The 26,580-nt window shown below is 40.8% G+C and overlaps 2 protein-coding genes across 3 annotated transcripts; both read right to left on the minus strand.

Moving 5' to 3' along the window:
• Positions 1–992: 992 nt before the first annotated feature.
• rab11fip4a (RAB11 family interacting protein 4 (class II) a) lies at positions 993–18,618 on the minus strand. 2 transcript variants are annotated; one of them, XM_035180252.2, is made up of 15 exons: positions 18,250–18,618; positions 13,348–13,435; positions 11,931–12,019; positions 9,667–9,830; positions 9,400–9,561; positions 8,721–8,855; positions 8,063–8,098; positions 7,752–7,860; positions 6,809–6,912; positions 6,473–6,613; positions 5,942–6,023; positions 5,582–5,719; positions 5,359–5,505; positions 4,641–4,784; positions 993–4,551 (listed from the first exon to the last, which is right to left on the minus strand). In XM_035180252.2, the coding sequence occupies exons 1-15, from the start codon at positions 18,400–18,402 to the stop codon at positions 4,435–4,437; spliced, it is 1,809 nt and encodes a 602-aa protein (XP_035036143.1). In that variant the 5' UTR covers positions 18,403–18,618; the 3' UTR covers positions 993–4,434. The 2 variants fall into 2 exon arrangements, with proteins under 2 accessions (XP_035036143.1, XP_035036144.1); XM_035180253.2 differs by lacking the exons at positions 11,931–12,019; positions 13,348–13,435; positions 18,250–18,618 and adding an exon at positions 11,202–11,347.
• A 1,287-nt stretch (positions 18,619–19,905) lies between these two features.
• coil (coilin p80) lies at positions 19,906–25,655 on the minus strand. The gene is made up of 7 exons (XM_035180251.2): positions 25,205–25,655; positions 23,106–24,141; positions 22,076–22,165; positions 21,120–21,167; positions 20,950–21,019; positions 20,632–20,720; positions 19,906–20,349 (listed from the first exon to the last, which is right to left on the minus strand). The coding sequence occupies exons 1-7, from the start codon at positions 25,453–25,455 to the stop codon at positions 20,302–20,304; spliced, it is 1,632 nt and encodes a 543-aa protein (XP_035036142.2). The 5' UTR covers positions 25,456–25,655; the 3' UTR covers positions 19,906–20,301.
• Positions 25,656–26,580: the final 925 nt, after the last annotated feature.

Below are 26,580 nucleotides of genomic sequence, written 5' to 3' on the forward strand. Positions count from 1 at the left end.
TGTGCCAGCTTGCTCCAAGATTACAGTACAATACAATATAGATGTAATAGAATATAATACAGTGAATAAAGCAATGAAGAATTAAATCTAAAAAAGTGAATATAGAAATTAAAGTATAAGTACAAGTGTATTGTGAATGAAATAAAAATACTAAGTTCATACAGAGTATGTATTATCCAAGAAACACAGTCAAAATGGAGAAAATAAGAAAAGATCAAACAGCAAATATAGAATTTTAACATGCCACACCAGACACATTTACGGATATTTCTGTCTTTTCTCCTTATAGATGTCTATAGTTCTAATGTTTGTTTGCATTCCTTGTATTTTACTAAGAATAATGGCATCACATACATTTATTTTCCTCTGGTATTTTGTGCCTTTTTAAAACCTCTGAGATTACTTTGAACTACAACGATCAAAAACGTAAATGTAAAAACAATTAAAGAAAATTAGATGATTTGATTCCTGTAATTCTAGACCAAATCTGTCTTGAATTGTGAACCAACTTTAAGTTTAAAACTAAGTCATATTTCACTTTACCAGAATTGTATTTCCCCAAAATTAATAGAGGACAATCAGGACAAATTCTGCTAATTCACCTCCCACTCTGCTCTATTGTGTGTATGTGTGTGAGTGTGTGTCTGAAGGGGAGGCTTATAGGGGCTCAATGCCCTCAAAGCATTTCTAGGAGAGAGCAGACTCTCCTGCAGCAGTTGCGGTTCCATGCACAGCGATCCTTCTGAAGGGGGCCTGATCCATTTTAAAAGTAGACACACATGAACCGAAAACCTGGGTCCACGCACGTCAGTTGGAGGAGTAACCATCCCACCACACTTTAAGGGACCATGGAGCTAAATAAAAAAAAAAAGACATGGAAGAGGGATGGACAGGGGTCAAAACAACAGGTTACTCCAGCCGGATACTAGAAGCAACATATGATTGTTGTACCTGATAATACTCTGAGGAAAGCACCACACAACCAAACCAACTTCATCATGCCAAAGCAAATGCATTTTATTTACACATCTAATTTGTACATCATCATCACATATATAGTTCCGTGTGCATAACATAAGTAAAATAAATCTGAGTGAACATGTGAGCTGGGACAGACTATTGTTTTACTATCATTATTCCAGGTAAATACTTTGAATATGACACTTGAAGTGTGCTATATCACGATTATTATAATCTACAAACACATACTTTTTTATTTTGTGTCAGATCTCTCAAAGAGACTTTGTAAGAAGCTGAATGACTTGCAAATACATAGTAACTACATTCTGTACATTTACAACATGTGACACCACAAATACTGTGTCCAAATAAAAAAAAAATGTCAGTATAAAAAAATGTTCACTTACAGTGGCAACAATGGACAAAATCATACCAAATAATATGTGTTAATTCCTCATATGTAAATGCACAAAGCCTGTAAAAGAACAAGCGAATAACAGTGGAAAGAATCACTTGGTGACACGTTTGTGCAATGGAGCAAATCGAGCTTCATTAGTTATATAGTATGATGCTCACTATGGCAGCTCAATACTGCTCTCCTCACCGTCACACACGTGGAGTAACATTCTGGTGTGTTTGGTTAGCTTATCTACCAGCACAGTTAAATATTTAGCTTGATTAAGAGTAAATGAAAATAACTTACAACACTGGCAGAATCACATTTTAAGTGAGTGGCTTACTCACTTAAAATGTAAGTTAATGTTTTTTTTGTTGTCATTTTAGTCATAAGGATAGATATTTCTATTTTTCTAAAAACTATTTGGAAATATTTTTTGTCAGTAAAATCGGATTTCTCGCTCATTTTTTATAGGCTAAGATACAGTGAATGAACAACTTGACTTAAAGACACCCTGTGCAGATTTTTCAACGTAAACATTTTCTTCAGCATTCAGTGCTTCTCATCAAAACACACTGTGTGTATACATCTAAAAAGCAAGTGCATTTTGGCCATAAGATAATTGCAACTTTGCACAGATTTTTACTTCTGCCAAGTGTTGTTTTCAACCCTGTCAGATGGTTGTTGTTGTGTTTTTTGTCAGCAAGATTACGCAAAAAAGTACTAAACAGATTTCAATGAAAGTTTGTGGAAGAATGTGGCGTGGGCCGAGAAAGACCAGTTACATTTTGGCACAGATCTGGACGAATCCAGGAGATTGGGAGATAGAGCGTTTTCTTTTCTTTTTTACATTTTCATCAATTTCCTGGGAAATAATTCATGGATCACGATGAAAATCTAAATTTGGCAATTTGAGGGGACTGATGTGTATGAGTGTGTAATTTGGTGTTGATCCAAATGGGAAAAAAACTGATTTAGTTTCATAAAGTACAGTTTGTCCTTGGCAGAGATATGTGCTATACCTGGTGCCATTCTAGTTTTTTATATAATAAATTCTACATTGTTTCTTCATCACTGTTTTTGTTGCCTGTCTTTGCTGGTGAATAACTGCCAACAACTGTAATTAAATACAACAGCGTGAAACCAACAGCAGGATCTGACCTGTGGCATCCAAAGTGCTCGCTCATGAAAAGAGTTGCACCACAACTCAACTAATGGTCCAGAACTCCACAGAATACCTTTAAGGTGATTTGTGAATGACCAAAGAACGATGACACAGGTCATTTCCTCTAGAGCGGAGAAACTGAGAAACACAGCAGAACTGTTACGGCCATTGTTCCCATCTCTCCTGCTCCGGCTGTTGATGTTAACACATTCACATTATGTTGAATCTGTATGAGACCTGTAAGTGGACTATTCAACATTTCATGGTGATTATCACATCCTTCTAGTATTACCTGTCTTTTTTTAACAGTACATGAAAACAGTGAAAGGTGGAGCTCTGGCATATTGAGCGATGGCCCCTTTAAATACCTTTATTATGAGTGGAAACATATACTTGTTAAAGGCTGCACTGAATTGTCCCTCACAGGCTCAATTACATATTTACTGACAATAACAGCATAGTGTGTTAATCATGTAGACATTCGTTTGTGTTGAAACAGCCAAATTAAAGGGTTTGAAGCTCAATCAGCTCATCACAGCTAAAAATGCAGAACTCGAGAGTATGTCAGAGTTCATGTGTGTTGTATCCTTTGGCAACACATTGACAACACACTACTCTGACCATTACTCAAATCTTTTGTTTCAAATTTCTCAAGAGAAATAGTTGAACATCTGGAGCACTACAAATAAACGGTGGCTCATCAAGAAGCAGATCCAAAATAGAACTCCACTGAAAACATCCAGCTTACTCAATTGAGATTATTGTTATTCACTGAACTTTAGAGAAGTTGTCCAGCTGCGTCTTTATGCTAAGCTAAGCTAACAACGTCCTGACTCCAGGATCTGTACTACAAAAAGCTGCAATCCCCAAAATCTGGAACTCTTTTTTTAAACTCTTCCACTGGTTTTCATTCATTCCCAACTTTCATCCTAACTTGAATATATATAATCGTAGATCGGTTTGAAAAATCTGCTCAGCATTGCCATAAAATATATATTATGATTGTGATTGTGAAGAATTATAGCAATCGTCATATTCGAGTAGATTTCAAGTCTCTACAAAGAGATTTTCATAGTATCATGAAGTGAAAGAAACAAATGGCTGTCTGAAAGAGGGTAAACACCTCCAGCATGACAGACAGCTTTGGCAACAGTTTGTAGTAAACATGCAAACTTTATATCTGGATTCTGATTCAGTCTGAATCCCCATCAGAAAAATGACTGTGTCTACAAGAAATAAAGTGAACAGTGGCAGTTACACTGGCTTCAAATATTAGAGGTAATAAAACACTGGTGGCACATGTAGTTCTGCAGTGACTGACAGACATTTAAATATTATTAGTGGTACAGGAGGAAAAACGCTGTGGTGATGATGACACTGATGAAGAATACAGTACTTGTGTGTGTGTGTGTGTGTGTGTGTGTGTGTGTGTGTGTGTCGTATTTACATACTGTAAGTATTTCTCTAAAGTAATTGTAATTGTTTGCTGCAGGGTTTAAAATTCAGAGTTGGAGCGGTCCACAGGAATTGATCAACTGAACCTCACTGATATAAATCGCTATTCTGTATTTCTGACAAAGTCGCTGACCAACAAGTGGTTATTGACCCCAGAGTTCTGGGAGCTTTAGTATTAAACTGCACTTACTATAATCATGGGTGTTGCCAGATCAATCAGGACTGAAATTTGAAAGCCACAATATGTCATTTCTGAAAGTAGACCACTCTCTCCTCACACCTCTTCCACGTTTCCCAGCCCTTCAACTGCATCCTCATTCTGTGCTGTGCTGACTCAGCTAATGCAGCTAATTATCAGCATATAATAATAATCAGGCTAATGGTCAGGTAATGGAAGCTCAACTCAACTACAGTAACACATGTGTTTGATGTGTGTGTGTGTGTGAGAGAGAGAGATTTAATTCTTGATCTCCAGAATAGAAGGGTTATGGTCGAGAATGGCCAGAATGATTTTGTCCATGTACTGCCTCAGACGCAGGTTGATCTCCTCCTGCTCCTTCAAAGCATCTACCAGCTGAAAGAGACAGAAAAGACAAATGCATTTGAAGGGTATTCACGTAAAAAAAAAACAACGTTACATCTATCCACCAGCGGCAGACTAACCTCATCTCTGGACGCGTTGTCGATCTCGGCTGCCAAGCACTGGGCCTTGCTTTGACAGGAAAACAGGTTTTTAGCCTCATACAAACTCAGACTGAGAATCTGAGCGTTCAGGTCATCATTCTGATCCCGCAGCTTGTAGTTCTCCTATGGGAGCAAATGCAGAACGAATCCTCTGAGAGCAGATTCTGGATGGGTTGTGTCGCTAACAAAGAAAGTGCAGTGCAGTATCAAAAGGTTCTTAATAAGATAGTCTCATTTGAAAGCAAGAAAATATGTGAGAGAAACATTATCACATCACCCAAAAGTAAATTTGTGCTATATAAAATGTCTCCATCTCAAATTACCTAAACTATTTATGACAAATAGTGATGATATGGTCATTTGTCATGTACATATACACAGTCAATCTCTGTGCAGTTTGTGTACATTTTGCACTCTTTGTGTGGACTTAGGTCGAAATGAATCAACCTGAACAGTGTGACACACCATGGGGAATACAAAACATTCGGTGAAAATGTTTACATCAATTTTTGTAAAAAGAACACACACACACACACACACACACACACACACACACACACACACACACACACACACACACACACACACACACACACACACACACACACACACACACACACACACACACACACAGTAATAAATGAAGAGAAGTGAAAGCCTCGAAAGAACAGAAGAACAAGTTTGAGTGTGTGTGAACCTGTTTCAGTCTCTTGACTTCATGTTCCATTTCACTCTCCCTGGTCTTGGCGTTGAACTCGGATAACCCCTTGCCTTGCCCAGGATGCTCCATTTCCAGCTTAAACAGCTGCAGATACTCCAGCTCCCGGCGCAGATCATCAATCAGCTGCAAGAAGGAGATGAGATTAAATCCAAGTGCTAAACATTGTTCATGTACTCCTTTGTTAACTAGACTGACTTGCCTCTTGCATAGACTCCTTCTCCTTCTGAAACGCATGGCGGTTGTGCCAGAGCTTGTCCAGTATCTTCCTGTAGAGGTCCATCTCATCTTTCAGCCTCAGACTAGTGTCCTCCAGCTTGTCTGTCATTCTCTGCTTCTCCTGCAAAGAAACAAAGAAATTTGGCTAATCTGCTTTGTTTAGGTCGGGTCTGACCATCTGTGTTTTCTCCTTTTTTCAGTAACATCTCCATAATTTCCAAATCTCAGCAATTAACTTACACTTGATTAAAATACTATCATTACTTATAAGAATGATGGCCAAATCTACAAAGAACAATGAATAAGTAATACACTAGAATTATCCTTTCAGTGAAACACTCACCTGGTCCAGTTTCTCGGTCTGAGACTTGAGTCGACACACATTTAACTTCATCTCTCCATTTTCCTCTTCTAACTGCTGTAACCTGTGTAACACACATGTCACTATGGTATTACAACCAGCATCACAAACTTCAGGCACAGTACTCCACACTAGTTTGAAGAGGTAAAGACTGCAAACAACCCTGCCAGCCTGGCCAACTCCGTTTCTGGAGAGACCAGTATGTCTTCCACTTCTTTTTCTTCTTCTATTGTTAAATTCTGTCTCAACTTCCTGTAATTGATCAGAAAGTCTAAACGATCCCAAAAAGTGTTTTCACACTGCAAATAAACCTCTTTTGGAAGGAATTATTTTGGTGCACTGGTATGTACTGTGGTGTGAGGAAATTTCATTTCACATCTGTTGTTTTGTCGCAGACTAAACAAGGTAGGTGTCAATCTTTCAAATGTTAATGATGTGGACTATGGGAATAAACAATTAGTTAATGATGTGTTTTGTCTTTGGGATGGATGGTGTATTTCTTGATGGGGTTACCTGTTACAGAGCAGGTCCATCTCGAAGTTTCTGTCTCGCTCCATCTTGGTGTAAGCCTCCCGGTGCCTCTTGGTCTCCTCCTCCAGACACTGGTCTGCCCTCGTCTCAGCATCCTTCACCTGCTCCTCCAGCTCATGGACCCTGGAGAGAAAACACAGGCACACAGTGTGGAAAAAACTAATTACACACAACATATGCTATGTTTAACACAGTGCTTCAGATTGGGTTGGATGGAAGTGTATTATTCCTAGATAGTTATCTAGACATGCAAAGCAAAGAGTTCAAATTTACTCTAACAGAAAAAAGCACCTGAGATTTGTGCGTGTGTTTTCCTACCTGTGGACTAGTTGTGTGTTTTCATGTTTAAGTTTCGACTTGAGGTCACCGTTTGCCAGACTGTCACTTTCCAACTCTGTCACCTTCTTCTCCAAATAACTGACCTGAGGGAAGCAATCAAGCCTTTAACTCATGAGGCTGCAGCTAGAAAAGAGAAACCTTTGTGTTATACAATTTGTATCATAAAAATTCCTACTGTCTCAGCCCCTAAACTGAGGGTAACAAGGTTGAGGTTCAGTTCTCTTTCAGTCTCTTGCTTTAATTCCACTAGCTTATATGTAGCATGTCAGCATTTCCCCTCAGGTTTAGAAGAAAAGTCCATAATTTTATATCAGGACCATTAAAGGTTCAGTGTTTAGAATCTACTGACATCTAGTGGTGAGGTTGCATGTTGCAGCTGAATACCCCTCACCTCACCCTCCCCTTCCAAACTTGAAAGAGAACCTGTGGTAGCCTTCAGTCATCATAAAAACTCAAAAGATGTATAGTTTGTCCAGTCTGGGCTACTGTAAAAAACATGGCAGCCTCGGTAGAGAGGACCCGCTCCTGATGTAAATATAAAGTATTTAAATATAAAGGGCCCATTCTAGGGTAAAGAAAACAATTTTACACACATCTCTTACACACTGGAACTTTAAAGAGCTGACGATGCAAACAGCATAAAATCTAATTGAAGAAAATGAAATCTAATTTTATTTTTTATATTTTTTGGCTTCTTTACAAACATATTTAGGATCATTAAGAAGAATCATCTGACTTCAGCTTGATATTCACCTCATACACATAGTGGTATTTAACTCTCAGCAAGAAAGGGAAAACAAACATTCTTCACAAAATGTCAAACTCTTCTTTTAATTAATATACTCTACAGAAACTGCATGATGGTGTTGAGTAAGTGTTGATCAACATCATGTAATGTGCAGTAAGGGAAATTGGGTTGTACTTTCTCTGTGATGTCAAGATCACAGGAGTCGATGCTGTCTGTGAACAGATCCTCAGTGCTGCTGCCCTGACTCGACCCAAACACACTGTGGTTGGCCTGGAACAGCTGACTGCAGAGAGGAGAGGACACGGTGGAAATCAAAAGCACTATTATCACATTATCACCCCCTGAACAAGCTGAAGATGTGTTTCGGGAAGCTGCTCCTCCATCACAGCTCTAATCATCGTACTGCTAAATGCTGAATCCATCACTCAGAGTCACTGCAGCTGTTTTATTGTAATGCTCATTAGTGGGAAGGTCGGGTCACTCACCGTCCAAATGCTGTGCTGGAAATCTTTCTGTTAGGGCTGAAACAAGAGAGAAACTCAGTCACACACAAACACAGCTTTGCATTATGTGCTTTTAACATTCCACCTTCTGTTCCTACTTCCACTTCTTTATACAGATTCACCTACTTCAACCACTACCTCTGCCCAAGTGCTGACTCGTCTGCTGGCTCTGCTTAGAGCGTTTAGTCTCTGAGGCTATTATCAATGTCACACACTCATTTGATCTACTTTGCGTATTCTTTAACCAAAAAACAGCTCTTTGTTGCTGCGCTTTATCAATCTCTCAAAGCTGCTTTCAGACATGCACTGAACTCCAGATAATATCTGTAAAACACAAATGTCCCAGCAAGAGACTCTGGAACTTCTTCAGAGTTTCTCCCCAAGCAAAAACTCTGAATAATGTACAAAAGACAAAGTTCTGGCCCAATTGTGCAGATTTTCTCCAGATTTCATGTCTGAAAATGGCTACATAGAGAAGAACTTACAACCAGTCACTCCACCAGACTGGGATATGGTTTCTATAGCAACATATTAGGCTCCCCTTTAATATGGATGCCGCATCTATTGCTGAGAATGTATAAAAGTGTGTGTGTGTGCGTGCGTGCGTGCGTGCGTGCGTGCGTGCGTGTGTGTGTTTTACCTGTTGGCCTTGAGGTTTCGAAGTCGAGCCTCCAGGTCATTGAGTAGATTCACCTTCTTGCAGCACTGAGAACAGTAGATGTCCAGCAGCTCACTGTTATATAGTTGCCGCATCTTCTGGGGCGTCTGCCCCCCACTGCAAATACAAAAGAATATAACAACTCCTGTGAAACAATTCCTATAACGATTCCTGAGGAATCATCTCCCAGTTTCAGTTTTGGAGGCAGACAACCTCTCTACATTAACAGTAGGTTTAAAACCTTCATTTTTTAGCTTATAGTTGAAGCTGGCTCAGGTCTGCCTTGGACAAACCTCTATCATTGCTTTTGTCATTACTGCTCCCTTCATCTGTTTCAGTTGTCAATAATGTTGTATTCCTCACAAGTGACTCTCTCTGTGGTTTTGTTTTTGTAGTTTTTCCTCTCTCTTGTTGAGGGTTAAGGGCAGAAGATGTCACACCTTGTTAAGTATGAAAATTGTGATCTGTGATAATAAGCTCTACAAATAAAATTAGATTGTTTGATTAATTAAGTAATGTTTTGTAGCTGTAAGCAGCTTTTCTGCTTACTTTCTCCATTGCATTGTGGGAACAAAATGTTAAATAAAAAACATTGCTGAAAAAAGTCAAAATCAAACAGTGAGTATGTGATTTAGAGTGAGCACATAGCCAGACCACCGACCTTGAGGGAAGCGAGGATCCCAGGTCTGAGAAGCCATTTGTTCGGTTGTCTTCTTCAGGGCAAGGGCTGCTGGGAATGAAATCCACATCCTCTCCCTCACCGTAGTCCTCAAACTGCTCCTCACCAGAGATGACGGACGCAGACGCTGAGCCAGCGAGTTGGCTTGGGTGGCATTGGAAATACAACAACAATGAGGATTGACAAAGTCTAAGAACAACCAACTAACTGGTCCTAATAAGGGCTCATTCCCCCTGATGTGTGACTGACCTGTCCTTTCTTGTTGGGTGCAAAGAGTCAGAGGTGTTGGCGTCTTCAGTGCTGCTGTCCATGTCACACTCCCCATCAGCACCACAACCCTCCCTGTACACACTGCATTCAGGGAAGGAGCGGGTGCACATGATAATTGGAGTGGGCAGCCTGGCCTCACCGTTCTACACAAACACAAGAAACACAAGAATATTAAACACTTGTGTGTCAGCAATTGCACTCAATAACAAGAGGGACAGGAGTTTTAATATTTGTATTGTGTGCATATTATTCAGTACAAACACAAAACTACTTTGGAGATTCAAATTAAATTACAAGGGGTCCGTCATAACTTTTGCAAAACTACAGCCCGACTGGCAGAGAAACCAAAGATATCTCAGGGTACTCAAGTACTGGTAGTGCAGATGAGGTTGATAGCATCATTTTACTACAGAAAATCAAACAAGTAATAAGTAATAATAGTAAACTCAGTATTCAAATAACACCTGCTTTTTGATGTGTGTGTGGGGTGTGTGGGGTGTGTTTCTGGACTCTGATGATTTGCTTGCTGTGAGTGGAATTTGCAGAGATGTAATAAACCAATATCACAAAAGCTTGAGTGAAGTGAAATGATCCCTACAGTGGTCAAGTCAATGTCACAGGCACATGCCACTGTCAGAGTAAAGAATTTATTTATTATCAATTCCGATTGGAGTTTGTTGTTGTTTCCTGTAACAAAAGGGATATTAAAAAGACATTTGAAAAATGTATCCACTTGTAATATGCAGCCAATGACTCATACCCACAGTCTCCATCCAGATGGTCAGATTTAAGTAATTAAACCTGACTGCTCTGACAAAACAAGCACAGATTCAACTGTGTTATTATTAACTCTTGAGTCAAAAAGGAACAGAGAGATGTGACACATTTTAAATGTCATTACATAAATTGTAAGGACAGACCTTCTCTAAACTTAACCTCCGTAAAACAAGATTTGCAGCAGTTTCAGACGGAAACTACCTGTAGTGACATTAAGGTTAGTTCAACAGAACACAGCAGCCCGGCATAACCTAAAACACATAACCACAGCTTCTGAGGACACAGTGATTTTGTTCTGTTTAACACAATCTGCAATTGAATTGAATAGTTTTTTTCTCTTTATTTTTTCCTCACAGAAGCTGCAGTGCAGCAGTATTTCATTTGCTGTGGTATCATTAAGTATGTTTTAAACAGAATTAATAAAACTATGTGGCCCGTGTAGTATTTGGCCTTGATGATCTCCTGGATGGATTTATCTCATACAGTATGAGATGTAGCGTGCCCCAGATCAGTCTGTTATTAAATTATGCATGTCACTGTCTGGCTACACCCAACTGATGGGCCATGGCAAGGTACACAACAAGTCTTACTCTTACAAACACACATGTGCACATGCATGCACACCTTACCAAAAACGTGTGTGAGCCACATGTCCCCTGTCCAGTCCAGAGCCACTGTGTCCTCCTAATAACCACTTGGCATATTTTATCACAAAGGTAGTACTGAGATAAACCCACCGTCTTCCTGAAGCTTGAAGGCTCCGTGTGTTAAAATCTTGAACAGAAGCATCTCTCAACACAGCTCAGTCATTTATATTCGAAAACACACTGAAGCTTTAGCTGGGACAAAGCCACACCTCCGTCTCGCTGACTGGGTGCAGCCCACTGGCATGGTGCTGGTTTGTGCTGGATGGGCGTGCCAGTTAGATGTGACACGTGCTCTGTGCATCGACTGGTTCGTTCTATGGTATCTCGTCCCAACAAGGACCACTACCACTGATTCTCTTAGATTATCATCCATCGTTTGTCAGCTAATGAAGCTCAGAGTCGCAGCCGTCACCTCATATACCTCAGCACACCATTTAAAAGGGTTCCCCCATACACCACTACATAACAAGCAGCCCCCCACCATGGCCAAATGGAGAATAGCTTTCCTCTCTCGCACTCTCTTGTTGCTAAGCAACAGTTCAGTTAAGCTAATCTCTAGCAGACATAAGCAGTCATGTACTGCAACATACACACAGTAACATGTGATATTTTGCACATTCAAATATATTGTTGTCACTTATGCTGCTGTGCATGGTGGAATCCACACATATTGACTAAAACAGAGTTTCAGTAAATGGAGGCTCATATGCAGGCAAATATAATTAAAATTACTGCACTGCGATTTTATGCCTCCGCCAACCAGTGCAGTTTCTGTGTATCCAAACTTAGACTCAAAAATTCACAGAGAAATGACTTTACCTGGTAAACGTAACCATTGTCGGTAACAGATGGCTGGTTGGAGGTCGCACTCCGAGGACCCACAGCCATCTTCAGAATCTCCTCACAACCTGGAAGAGAGAGAGAAAGCAATGTCAGTGGAGTGACAGTGAGTTCAGATTAAATAACATCAGTAGATGCTTGGTCAAAAATTCCTTCCTATCAGACAAACTGTCAGTTACACTTGAACATACAAGGTGTGGTGGTGGTTGGGGGAGAGCTTGTTGTTGTGGAGTGTTTAATGGTGTATTGGAATAAAATGATCTCACTCATTTAGAGTGGGTCTGAGAAAGTAAGCCAGCCGGGAACAATAGCAGAGGGTAGATTAACCCCAAGAAAGTTGCAGTAACAAATTAAATAAATGCAGGCAGGCAGGGAATGAGAATTGAAGTTTATTTTTTTCTGGAGAAATTAAAACGATTGTGCAGTATTTCTAGCATCTAAATAAGCTTATATGAAGCCGAGTCAGCTGCCTACGACACCACCTTTGATCCTTCACTACCCCTCAGATTACTGTCACTACTAGTACAGAACTGGCTACTGAATCAAAATGGATGATATAAAGACACAAATAGCTTGTGGTAGGCGCGAGCTAGCTCAGCACGTTGTCAGTGAGGAATAACACCAGCAGCTGCAGGAGCCCAGACAGATACTTTTCCAAGAACTCAGCGTTTGTGTTTAATTAGCGTGATGGGTCGGGTCACGGCTCCAGAATTGACTTTGAGATAATTGTGGGTAAGGGGTCGGGTCCGGTATGGAGCTTTGTAGGTGTGGGCTGGGGCAGGTTTGCAAAAATGAACCCGTGCAGAGGGTAGCACATTTACACTGTGGAGCTAAAGGCAGTGCGCAGACACTTTGTATTCAGAGACAGCTGTTACACTGGGATTCAGAACATATGATCAGCGTCAGCAGAATATAATTAAGAATGGTTTGCTTGTTATCAAGCCTGTGTTGATTGCATTGTGTATCCTTCATCACCAGTGCCAGGCAGTTGTGTTATGTACATACAAAAGATAAATGAAACCAAAAAAGGTCAGATTTATGGAATATTACACCGTAAGTGAGCACTGTCGTTTTGGTTCGGAGGAGGGAGGTGGTATCAGCTTGAACTCATGTTTCTCCTTCTGTCCTTCTTTTGAAGGCGATAAAGATGTTGTATCTTTCAGAAAAGTGCTGCAGGGGGATTATTCAGGAATATTTTGTAAGACAAGGAGATTGATACTATTCACAGTCACCTCTGTAATGTGAATATGAAGGAACAGTTACTAAGCTTAGCACAAACACAGGTCAGAGATGCAAACAGCTCGGCTGCCTCTGTCCAAAGGTTCCAGAGGTCTCTTACCAGTGTGTCTATAGCTCAATACACACATAGATTAAATCAAGTATTTAGCTTTCTTACCTTTGATAGCAAACACTCCATGGCAAAAGTCTTTAAAGTTGATTTTCCCATGAGCATTAGGATCCAGGTGCCTGGTCAATGCCTTCACCTGCAAGAGATAGAAGTCAGGTCAAGTTCATTTCATTAATATAGCACTAAATCACAAATCTCTGCCCCACATGTCTCGATAATATGGACTCAATGGATTTGAGATCTGATCACATTCAGAAGTGGTCTGGGTAGTGTGAGGGCAAATGTGTCCTGGGCTCAAGAGATGACGGATTTCCAAATGTAAAGCTTATTGGCATTGATATGCCAATAAGCTGCTGGCTCTGTTCTCTCGCTCTCACACTGACAGACACTGTATAGTCAGTCTGGCTAAAAACAACATAATTTATATTTGCAAACAGAAATGAAGTATGTGCTTATTTGTCTACTAGTGATTAAAACTCTCAGGATGGATGTTAATACCAGGCCTGAACACACGCAGGTATCAGTAGTATGAGGACAATCATCAATCAATACTACTCTGTCAATACTACTCTGTATAAAATCAATACTACTCTGTATAAAATCAATACTACTCTGTATAAAAAATATACTTATTTCAAATGTAGCATTTTTCCTTTTTCTGTGTGTTTTTATTCTGTCAGTAGATGGAACTGTCTTGGCAACACGAACAAGGACTGAACAGCATGTCAGAAGAAAATCATAGATACGGCTGCTTGATAGAGACTAGTAAGATCTCTAGGATACAGTGGCTTCAGTAATTATTCAGAGCCCTTCACTTTTTGCATTGTTTTTGTGCTGTAGATAGATAAAATTGACATTTTGTATCCGTCTACATTCAATAACACATTATGACAAAGTGAAAATCTCTCATTTACATAAGCATTCACATCCTATGCTGTGATATTACAAACTGTGGTCAGGTTCATTCTGTTTGATTTAATTATCCTTGAGATGAGTCTAGAACTTTACTGTAGTTCAGATGTGGCAAAGTGAACTGACTGAGAGGCCCACCCCTGTGTATGTAAGGTCCAACAATTCACTGTCATGTCAGGACAACAAGTTATTACGTCCAGGAAACTCTCTGTGGACCTCTGTGATGAGATTATGGTGAGACATAGATCAGGACAATGGCATTAAACTTTTCCTAATCCAGGAGCACAGTGACCTCAGTAACTGTTTGTATAGTTGACCATCTGGCCGGACTGAGTAACTTGTACAAGGCCTTGGTCAAAGAGGTGACCACAACATAAATTGGTCTGTAAAGGAAAAAATACACACATAATGCTTTAGTTGCACAAAAACAATGATATCCCAATAACCAAACAAATATAGAAAGACAAAGCATTTGTATGAAATGCATTACATGTGCTTTGATAAATATTGCATTTCATCTATAGTGAATATGTGTGTGTCCTTGTTTACAGTAGAGTAGCAGCAATGTGATTGCAAGAAATACACAAGGAATAAAGATCTCATTTCATACTGAATGCTACAATCTGACACTACAGTGAACTCTCCAATCACACAACCACTCACATCGGTTTCTATGGTGAGGAGAACTATCTGATGAACAAATGTAAACACAGGACTGGTGCAGAGCATCGTCTCGTAGGCAGTTTTCAGCAGCTCGTGGATCATTTCATTACTTAATCAACAACCGATCCGCTCAGACTCCTTGTGAAGCTCTTATCGCCATGGTGACAAAGAACACGGAGATGGGAGGAGAGCAGTGGAGAGGGGAGGAGGACGATGAAAAAGTACCTTCCTTTTAGTACAGCGGAGTTATTTTTAGCGATGTGCTCTGGGTGCTCAGCCGCCATGACAGCTTCAAGGAAAATCCACTCTCTCGGTTAGATATCATTTATGTGGAATGATCGGTACATTCCTGCCTGAGGTAACACTGCTTGCCATTTCTCCACTTTAGTGGACTTCTGTCTCTCCTTAGATCAAAACAAATGTCATCAAATATCCTGGTGCAAACAAAAGAGTTTCCCAGCACAGGGACAACAATGTCACTGAGGCATCGGGTGGTTGTATTTATGCATGTAAAAGAAAGCTTGTGTATTAGAAACCAGTGAAGTGCACATTTTTTGCCAAAGTACTACAAAAGTTGAGCTTCATCATATACTCTACATCATTGCTCTCAACATTCCCTGATTCTTAACACATGTATTAAGATTAGCTCGGCCCAACAGGTAAAGGTACATTCAAACAGCTGTATTTTCATTATTGTTTTTTGTTTCTTCTCCACACACACTGATGGCAATAAAACTACCAGGGAAGGTGCTGGTCTGACCATTATGCTTCCACGGGAAGAGCTGGGGATCGAACCACCAACCAACAGTGATTCATGGATGCCTCACTTTTCATACTGAAGCACAGCTACCACCCAACTTTGGGATATATATACTTGAAACAGCCGCATCTTATAACTTGGCTGTCAGGGCCGATGCAAACACACTAAAGCCCATTTTCCCACTTGTCAAAAAAACCCACTAACATCTAGCTTCTCTCTGCAATGATCTCAAATGTCTATGCAGTAGACACAGGTTTTGGAAACAAGATGGGTGATTGCACTAATTTGGCAAGACGGTGAGGTTTGAGACCACCTCAGGTTTCTGCGCATTTGTGACATCAAACATGATGCACCAGGGTAAAACACAGAAAGGGAAACTCCTCTACTGGCAACAGGAATGAAGGAAATTGTCTTTTCAGTGGGTTACCCACTTAAAACATTTTTTTAACTACATATATCTGCTAATTCGGGTGTAAAAGGGTATAAGAGGCAGAGTGCTAATTCTAAATTGCACTGACATAAATTCAACCAAAAATGTCACTGCAGTGTGTTTATTGTAATAATGTCTGTATTTAACTAAGTCTCTGCTGGTTGGATTTCATTAAGTACTGAAAAATAGATAAATAGATCAAATCTAGAGACAATGTCAGCATATACACACACCCTACAATTACATCACAAGCAAAGAATCTGGCCTTTGACAATTAAATGCTCCATAAGCACAAACATACCATTACAAAATACTCTCACTCCACAATCCATGAACTGTAACAGAGCAATAAACTGGACAAAGAAGCTGTGAAAACACATCTCTCCAGAAATCATTCCAAACACACTGGTTAAGACCTTGAGTTTTTCAGCAAGAACTTTTAAAATAACCAAGATCTAAACAGTTTTTGGCTTCAAATATTTAGGGTGTGATGTGAAGATATCATAGGATAGAATAGCAACCTGTGTGAGGGTAAGCAATCAAACAATAAACATCCCAGAACTTCTGGTGTTGAACCTGGACCTGGGACAGTGCGCTCTCCATGGTACTGAAGCTAAGGCTGAAATTGTCTGTGGCTCCTCCTGTTAGCCCCAAAACAGTACATCACATACACATTTAGATCTCTCTTTGGAGCTAGTCTGTCAATATGTATTTCTCTCTACAAGTTCTCTACACCTAGATTCAGGGTCGTTTATCCCATTCTTCCAGACGATCCTCTCAAGCTCCTTCCAATTGGATAAGAAGAGTCTTGGCCTGACATCTTCAGGTCTCTCAGCAGATGTTAAAGATACTATTGATTATGGCCCTTTGAGCATAGACTGAATGGGAAAATTCAATTTAATTTAAAACTAGATTGTTTCAGTGGCTGTTGCTCGACCGGCTCATGGAGTCAGTCACAAGTGGAACACACACACAAAAAAGTGAAGTCTCATTTAAATCTGATGACCCAAGAAAGCTCATCTCCCAAAACTGTTCAATTACAACTGCAACGCATCACTCCGAACCCTAAATCTGCCACGGCTACAAAAAAGAGGTAAATTCCCTAAAGGCCACAGTGCAGATTGAACTTTCAAACATCACCAAATGGAAAAAGCAAGGCACTAGTCTGAATGTCTGGTCCGCTGAGGTTTCTGGGAGTAGTGAAACCACCAGTGGTAGAGGATGATACCAGTAAATGTACATCACATCACGATGACTTATATTTAATGGAAGGTCAATAGTGAAATGGTTTATTTTTAAGAATTGTTTAATACCTGACAAATAAAGTTATTTCATCATACTGATGCAAAGAATCTAAAATTGAAATACTGCCTATGCTATGTGCAAAACACTGCGCAATGGCCGAAAACGAGGATACATGTACATGTGTACCACTTTAAAAACAGTATGGTCTCTATAATATTGTGTGATAAGTGTTAATTTGTCCAAATATATACAAGTTACCACTGATATATAAGGTGACCTGCTGGAATAGTTTCATGTCAAAACAAACGACTTCATTTTAAGTGAGGGTGTGTTAGCATTAACGTAACACTGTTAATTCATCTTTACAGCCATTTTAATGCCAAGTAGGGCAAAAAGTACGATATATTATATATTTACATATATCGATAAATTGCTTATGCATTGTGCAAACACAGTGAGGAGGTATAGCACGTGATTGATCGAGCTCAGTGTGTTTATTAAGTGTGACAACCTTCACTCTGGAGCAGAATCCGTCTTGAGATGATAATTATCGTGATACATATATTGAAGTCATGTTTGCCCTAGCGTCTAGCCTATGTCAATACCAGAATTTTCTTTCCAGGTTCAAACCAGAAACAAATATCTTCTACAGTTGTGAGCCTGGTGTGTTAAACCTGCTCTTCCTCTGGCTCGTCGTTTGAATAACGACGGAGCGCACGGGACACATGTCAGGTGGATGTGGAGGAAGCGAGCTGGCAGGTTTCAGCGGATCCTCTGTTCTATCTGGAGCAGCAGCCTGACACGTCTGCTGCTGGCTAACGTGACAGTGATGAGACGGACATTCAATACGCAGGACAGGTCGTGTGTTTAAAAGCACAAGATGAACCTGATGGGAGCCAGCTGGAATACAGGAGCAGCTTGTGTGAGCTTCGTGTCTCACCTCGTCTCCTTGTCCGAACTGAACACCGAGGTCCACCAGGTGCTCCACCCGGATGAAGCCGTCAGCATCCTCGTCACACACGTCGAAAACCTCCTTGAGCCTCCTCAGGAACTGCAGCAGCTGCTCCTGGTCTGGGAAAGCGTGGCCATCCATCGCGCGGCGGGGCCTCGTCGGCGGGAGACCCGGGTTTCTTCGTTAAACGGACGGTGGGAGAACCGGAGGGACGGAGGCCACCATCGCGCTGCTGCTCCGAACCTGAACGCACCGCTGCGGCCGAGACCTCAGCCTGTGGGGGCTGTGACGTCAGCAGCGTCGCGGGCTCGGGGGAAGTCACGGAAAAGAACGACGAGTTCCGATTCGGAGACGAGGCGTTTACGTCACAGGCCGACCGCCAATTAATATTACGGCAGGCGCGTTCCCACGGTAACCACCCGTCACTTCCTGCTTCCCACAGTGCAACATTGTTTTGGCCCAGATTTGCCCAACACCCCACATCCAGCCCACACACATGGAGGGATGATGGCGCCTCTGCAGCCATCAATCAATCAATCAATTTGTATTTGTATAGCCCATATTCACAAATCACAATTTGTCTCATAGGGCTTAAAGGGATAGTTCACTGAAAAATGAAAATTCACTCATCTACTCAACACTATGGCGATGGAGGGGTGGGTGAAGTGTTTGAGTCCACAAAACACTTCTGAAGTTTCAGGGGTAAACAGCGTTGCAGCCAAATCCAATACAATTGAAAAAACTGGTTACTCCTTCAACAGAAAAGAAAACAGAAAAAAACTGAAAATGCCTCCACACTGTTCCTGTAGTGGGATCCCAGGGTCTGTAAGAGCTGACATTCAAATTCAACTCATTTACACCAAGTTTTAAGGCTTAAAGTATTGGATTTGGCTGCCATGTTGTTTATCCCTGAAACTCCAAAAGTGTTTTCTGGACTCAAACACTTCACCCCAACATAGTTATTGTTATTGTGTGAGTAGACGTATTGTATATCAAGCAGTCTTGTTGTCATCATGGTCCATGATCAGCTGCCACCACGATCAGGATCAGCTCCTGTTTGCCAGTTCTGGGCCACAGCAGTACCACGTCAACCTAAGGAATTTCTTTTGTGCTATTAGGACCATATTCACCATTTCTCACATGGGCTGCTATAGGTTCACATCCAGACCACACCTTGCCTAGACAAGTTTTTTTCAATGAAATGCCTGCATTTGTTTTGGGATATTTGTGCCACATTTGCTATTTTACAACAAAAACTTTAACAATGTTTAGAGTCCTAGTCACTCTAATGTTGCAATTTTGACGGTCATCAAAAGGTGCATATCATCTGTATAACGTCATGTTAGTATAATATGTAAGTATGTTGATGTCTTACATACTAACTGCAAAATCATTACTATTACATGTAGTAAATACAGATTTAAGATACAGCAAGACTTGAAAAATTTGATACGTCAAAAAAAATAAATTACATAACTTGCCAAACTTATGACTACGTATAATTTAGAAATCTCATAACCCCGACTTTTGAAATGGTATGCATCTCTTGACCTACTATGACTATTTTTTATCTTTATCATTTCCACCATTTCAACTAACCTTTTTTCTTTTTGATTGATTAAATAATCATTTACCCCTCAAGAAAAAAATCAAATGTAGTTTTTATTACATTTTTTATTAGAAAACACTTTAAACAAGACTGATATCCACCGTCACATCATTGTATAAAAAACAAAACCAGTGTGTCTCAGCCCTGGAAACAACATTCCAGTCATTCCACCTACATCTACATATTCAAATAACTTTATTTTATATCTGAACACAATTTAAATGCAACAGTTAAAAAAAAAAAGGGGAAAGAGAATATAATCAATCATATTCACATCCTTTCCTATATCATATCCTTTAGCTAAAATATGCCATGAGAAAAAGTAACTCCAGATTTAACCTAGGAGCATAATTTGAATTTGAAATAGAGTAAATGAGATAAAAAGGCGTATCCTTCATGCAGGATCAGGTGAATGTAAAAACTTGTCTGATTTAAATGATCAGCCTTGGTTCCAGTAGGGAATCCCAGCGCTCTGTCACCTGCGGAGGGGAAGAAAACACGCTGGTTACACAAGGATTGATTACACAAGGATTCAAACATATCTTAGCAAACAGTACCCGAATGCCAACAGCTTAATCTTCCTGAATATGTAGCCGATTTTAACCAATTCCACCTTTCTACTGTTTGGATGATGGGTGAATGAGCTGACTCAGAAGAAAAGGGCTATGAACTGGGCTCAAAGACAAAAGACTGCTTTGGTTTTGACTGCTTGTGCTAACAGCCTGCGTCATTGTAATAGTAACTACATTGCTAAGGCTTACCCAAGCACCTCTGGACACGGCGTACTCTACACTCTCCGAGCCATCAGCGTTCTGATAGACCAGGTCAAACTTTCCAGGTCCCACAGGAGCTGAGAGATGCAGAAAGTGAAGAAAGGAGAACATTAGAACAGGAATTCCTCTAAATCTGATTCCACCAGTACCTTTTTGCAAGGTTTCGAGTTTTTCAATTGATGTTTTTCCCAGAAAATGTTGGAAGTGAAACCAGTCTTTCGCACAATTAATTATTGCTTTTAAACTTGGCATTTAAAAAAAAAAGTATATTAATAAATATTGTGTCAGTGGTGAAATGACCCCTACCTTGAGAGGCATTAAGGAGTTGCAGCTCAATCTGTTTGGTTGTTAGGTCGAAGCTCACAATCTTTCCCTCCTAAAATGCACAGTAACATGGTTGAAACTGTCAAGTCTCATCTACCAACTTTCTGACATCAGTCATTTTAGATTATTGCAGCAGAAAGGATTACACTCACCTTATATTCTGATATTTCTGGCGCATAGTTCTCACCAAGCTCCAGCAGCTGTGAACACACACACATACACACGGATAACCTCACAATTAGCTACAGTCTTTACATTTCAGTCTTTAACTAAATCTATTAACACTGCCGTTTTAAATTAAATGATGTGATCCGTGTCATGATGAAAGATGCACCATGACATGGTTCACCACCTGCATTTATAGTCATAACCACCACATTAAATCATCATGACTGCAAAGGTGCTGTCCTCTTTAATTTTCACTCAGGAGTCTGGGACAGACAGAAGGCCTCTGCCTGATGATCAAGGTATGAGCTGGTGAGTACTGAACTAAAAGTGGAGATAGGCGATGAAGAGCCTTAAAGTAATCAGTAAAATCTTATCATTAATTCTAAAACATACTGGGAGCCAGTGTAAACAGGAGTGATGTCATCACATCTCTTGGACTATCAACACTTAATATGCCCTGACTATCACTGTCATGGCTGAGACACTGCTGAGACACTCTGCTGAGACAGTCTGCTGATGCTTACTGTTGTGCTCTGTGCAGATGCAGAGCACCTTGGTTCAGTGATATGTTCTTTGCTAGTGTACAGTGTCTGATGCTTTCTGTCAGTTACTGTCGTACGTTAGAATTTGCTCACTGTCCTAAGCGGCAGAATTAAGTGAGATCAGTTTCTCTGGAAGATCAAAGACAAACAGACAAAGTGTGCTAGGACACGGGGAGAACAATGTATGATATTATTATAATAATAACAACAGGTGCTTTCTGATGCTGTTTCAGTGTTTGTGTTCATGAACAAGCTCTGGTTTACTTTAAATCCAAGAAACACTCTTGACTCTGCTTTGTCTTCTTTCACATCGTAAACTTGTTGGAGTTTTTGATTATGACTATAACTGAAGCTCTACTTCCCCAGCTGACGTGTCTCTGAGATGAAAGCAGTCTTACCTTGAAGGCAATCCTCTGCCCCACCTGAGGGGGGGCGGCCAGCAGGGGCAAAGAGCTGTAGTCCTGTTTGGGGCCACTCTCCACTCCATTCTGCAAACACACACATGCAGGAGACCAAGAGGTTATTGATCCTTTTCCCTTCCACGGTATTTCAGGATGGACAGGTAACACAATGACATGTGTAACATTGGTTGTTTATAATTGTTCTGCCAATGATAAAATAATGTGACAGAGGGAAGACTTATGTATTCTGAGATTTCATTAATGTAACTAAATGTTTGCCAAAACCCTGAATAGTGCTTGTCCAATCATCGCTTAGCAACTATAACTAGGTACAACCTGTAAAGCTTACATTATTTCACCAGTTGAAACGTTGTACCTGGAGTTATAGTAAAAGTTTTCAATCTAAAAAAAGTGGACAACAGCGTTTCCAAACGTCTCCATTTAAGCAGCTCTACACCTCCGGGGTATCGTGGACGTCAGGTGTATCCGTAGCGAGGTTGATGTTTTTTAAAACAAAAACGTAATAATGTGGATGTAGCATAAAAGGTTCCTACAGATCTTTCCTCTTCCTGTGTTTCCATTGTAATCTAAAGGCCATGGGAGACCTACTGAGCTGTTCGCTGACCACCACAATAAACATGGAGATTTAAACCATGCCTTGCAAATGTTCTTTTGTAGAATCACACTGGATACGAGACGAGCACTATTGAACCAAACATATTCAAAATACCCTAAAAAAAAACTGTGTACGCAGCTACAGGTTTTTAAAAAGGGTGGCTGAAATAAAATGGTGGAGGACTGAAACCACCAGGTTAGCACTGCAAACCCCACCCCAAGAGTTACAGTACTTTCATATGACTACGCCCCCTGCAGGGACTTTTTTGGGGTAAAATGATTTCCTAAGACCGTGGTCTCTGCCGTGGAAACACAAGGAGTTCCTGCAAAGATTCCTGGTTCCAGGGGAAAGTTGCTGTGGTCAGAACAGGGCTATAGATGTATAGGTGGGTGCGTACACATGCAAACAAACCTGGACGACCACTGACTTGTTGCTCAGTGAATCAGTCTGGTAGCTTGGCTCCCTGGATCCATTATAGCTGAACTCAAAGCTGCCAGCCTGACCTCTCCCTCTACCCCTTCCCCTTCCCCTGTCTCCATGATCCCCACGACCGCTATTTCCACGGGTGGAGCCTCTCCAAGGTGACCGAAGACCCCCCACACCGAACCCTGGAGGCAGCATCGGTTTTCGGATAACCAGCTCGATCTCCTCTTCTCCGTCTGAGTTACAAGGCTCCGCGACTTTGCCAACAGGAGGCAGGGCCGCGCTGTCACCTTGTGTCTGTGCACGGTTTGTGGACTGCAGTGTGGAAGAAGCCGGCTGAGATTTTGAGGCGTCGTTTATTCTGCTTTTTGGAGATGAAGAGGTTAAAGGTTGTTTTTTTGCTGGGACTTTCTTAACGCTGGGGCCCTCATCAGAGGAGGAATCCATTTCTGAAGACGATGAGGCACGTTGCGATTTTTTTGGGGTGGGTTTAACGACTGGAGGTGCCTTGGAACTAGCAGAGGTGGACGAGGGTGTTTTGGGGGCTGGTTTTGGAGCAGGCGGTCTTTTGGGAGCTTCATCTTCCTCACTACTGCTGCTACTGGAATCTGAAGAAGAGACAGTGGGCTTTTTGCTTTGTATTTTTCCTTGTGCTTCCGGGGGCTTCTTGGTTCTTTTAACTGGCTGCTCAACACTAGCTGATGTTTGTTGGGTAGATGGAGCTGGTTTGGGGGTGGCAGCGGGGCTCTTTTCCTTGGCCTTCTTCTTCGTCTTCTTCTTCTTTTTCTCTGCGTGCTTTTCATGTGACTTCTTACTCCTCTTGTCACCTGAAGCCTGTTCGGCGTCCCCCTCCAGACTCTCCTCGCTGCGTTTTTTCCTCTTTTTTTCCTTCAAGTCCACACTCACTTCAGTTCCTCCGGGTCCATCGTCCTCTTTCGGTCTCTGTCTCTTTTTACACTTTTTACTTGATGCATCTGGAGAGCTGCTGTGCCCGTTCACCTGGGGCAGAGAGTCAACCTTCACCCTGGAAAAGAAGGAACACAGTTTTAAAAGGCAAAGCAAACATTTTCCAAAATACTTGTCTCCCTTTTGCCCTGAGGAAAATCTTTTACATTTCCAATTACTTTTTCAAACTTCCAAATATTTCACAAGGAACTGGGTCATTACTTCTTATCACTGAAACTAATGGAGAAGAAGAATGCTGTTAAACTCTGTAACTTGAGAAGAACTTGAGCCCCCAGGTCTGATGAAGAAAGATCTTCTGCACAGATGTCTGATGAAGATGGCTGAATTTCTATTTGGTGTTCACAGTGGTGAGTTAAAGAATTAGCTTGATGAGCCTCAGTTGTCCTTACTTGAATATATGAGTTTATTACAACATGGATCTGTACAGAGAATATTCATGTGCATACTTGGTCAAACCAAAAAGCTTGAAGAGAATCTAAAGCTTTCCTGCAGAGGCCTTCAGACCTAACAGGTCAACCATCTGTGAAGCACAAATCAGGTCATACACCATTTTAAAAAGGTATAAGAGTGTGTGTAAGTAACAAATTCCCTGACACCATCAAAGTGTTTAAAGGTTCACAGTGTAGGATTTAGTGATATTTAGTGGTTTAGTTGCATGTTGCAGCTGAATACCCCTCACCTCACCTCACCCTTCCCTTCCAAACATGAAAGAGAACCTGTGGGAGCCTTTAGTTAACTCAAAGGTCTACTGTAAAAAACATCGCAGACTCCGTAGAGAGGACCTGCTCCTGAAGTAAATATAAACTATTTAAATATAAAGGGCCCATTCTAGTGTAAAGAAAACAACAATTTGTACAGTTTAGGTGATAATACACTATTGAAAACATTACTAGGAATATTTTATATTCAGTTTCTGCCAATAGATCTCTTTCACCTAAATCTTACACACTGACAACTTCTTAATCAGTCTTTCTGGTTTACTCCATCATACTGTTGTTCTCTTCAATGCCTGATGTTTGATTCTGAAGTGCTGATCCCTGTTACATGTTTGATTTGCAGTGTATCTCTGCAGAGGCCTGTTAACGGGGCTCCCTTCGCTGCAGATGCGAACACGCGCGCACCTGACGCTGTCGTTGTCCCGCACCACGAAGATGTGCTCGGTGTGCGGCAGGTAGCAGTCGTCTACGAAGAGGCTCAGGATGCTTCTGGAGCTCAGCTCGAACTTGTCCCTGATGACGCTCTCCAGATCCGCCACCACGCGACACGCCTTCAGGTCCACGAGCAGCCAGCACATGCGGCTGTGGACCACGGCCGGCGGCGGGTAGTCGAACAGCAGGCGCACGCGGATGAAACTGCTGCTGTTGGCATCCATGACGGGCACCGAACACACCGAACGCACCGAACGCACGCCACACGCCACACCGGTGCTCCACCGGAAACAGAAAGGACTGCTTTTCCGTTTAGGTTTTTCACAACAAGAGCGTTGGACCGTGAGGGATTTATCAGCCCCCGTTTCAATTCTCCTCCTCAACCTTTTAGCACACACACACCTGAAGGCTGTAGTACCACACTCTTCTTCTTCTTCTTCTTTTTTTGTTTACTGGCGGGTGGCACCTAACGTTAAAGGTGCGTTACCGCCACCTACTATGCTGGAGTGTGGGTCAGTGTGGTGGGTCTGCAGAAATACATAAACAAATGAATTAAATTAAATAAAAAAAACAACCATAACTTAAACTTAAATCATCTTCATTAAACCAGTTTCTTTAAAAAAACTCAAACAATACTTTATATTTTCCTTCTCCAATACTGAACAAATTCTTCAGGTTAAATTATTCCACCCCACATTTCCTCAGCTCCTTCTTTAGTTTTCCTCTCTCTGTGTTATATATCTGGCTGTGACAGATGACATGGACCACAGTTTCTTCCCCTAAGCCACATTCACACATATTCATTATTTTCTTCAAACTCATGAAGTATCAGCAAAGGATTTACTGATATCATTATTATTAGAATTATTTCTGTTGTTGTTAATGTAAAATATTATCATCAAGATCATAACAAAATGTAATCAATAATAATGATAATGCTAAATAAAATGCAATATAACGGCTAATATTAAATCCTGTTTCAGTGTATATATTCTCCTCACCCTGTATATATTCTGTTTACAATGTGTATTATTTATGTTCTATTTATATTTTTGTATTTTCTTGCATTCATATTGCATGTTTACTTATTTACTACCATTACTGATGTCTATTTTTTGCCTGTCCTTTTTGCTGCTGCAAGACAGCAAACTTCCCCATTGTAGTTGTATGATAAAGAATTGTCTTATCGTATCATATCGTATCATATCTTATCTTATTGCATCGCATCTCATCATATCTTATCTTATTATATCGTGTTGTATCTTAATTTGCAACTACTTGCTTTGTTGATGTTTAAATCAAGCAAATTAAGAATATTATATTTATTAAAGCAGAATTAAAGGTTTTGT

The sequence above is a fragment of the Hippoglossus stenolepis genome, chromosome 16 (genome assembly GCF_022539355.2).
Source record: "Hippoglossus stenolepis isolate QCI-W04-F060 chromosome 16, HSTE1.2, whole genome shotgun sequence".
Classification (NCBI taxonomy): domain Eukaryota; kingdom Metazoa; phylum Chordata; class Actinopteri; order Pleuronectiformes; family Pleuronectidae; genus Hippoglossus; species Hippoglossus stenolepis.

Coding starts and splice junctions, on each gene's coding strand:
- coil (XM_035180251.2), bottom strand. CDS start 25,455: ATGGATGCCAACAGCAGCAGTTTCATCCGCGTGCGCCTGCTGTTCGAC. Junction 22,166..23,105: donor ACAAGTCAGTGGTCGTCCAG/GTTTGTTTGCAT, acceptor GTGTGTTTGCAG/AATGGAGTGGAGAGTGGCCC. Junction 20,721..20,949: donor ACTCCTTAATGCCTCTCAAG/GTAGGGGTCATT, acceptor TGCATCTCTCAG/CTCCTGTGGGACCTGGAAAG.
- rab11fip4a (XM_035180252.2), bottom strand. CDS start 18,402: ATGGATGGCCACGCTTTCCCAGACCAGGAGCAGCTGCTGCAGTTCCTG. Junction 13,436..18,249: donor AGTTCGGACAAGGAGACGAG/GTGAGACACGAA, acceptor TATCTCTTGCAG/GTGAAGGCATTGACCAGGCA. Junction 5,506..5,581: donor AGAAGGAGTCTATGCAAGAG/GCAAGTCAGTCT, acceptor TCCTTCTTGCAG/CTGATTGATGATCTGCGCCG.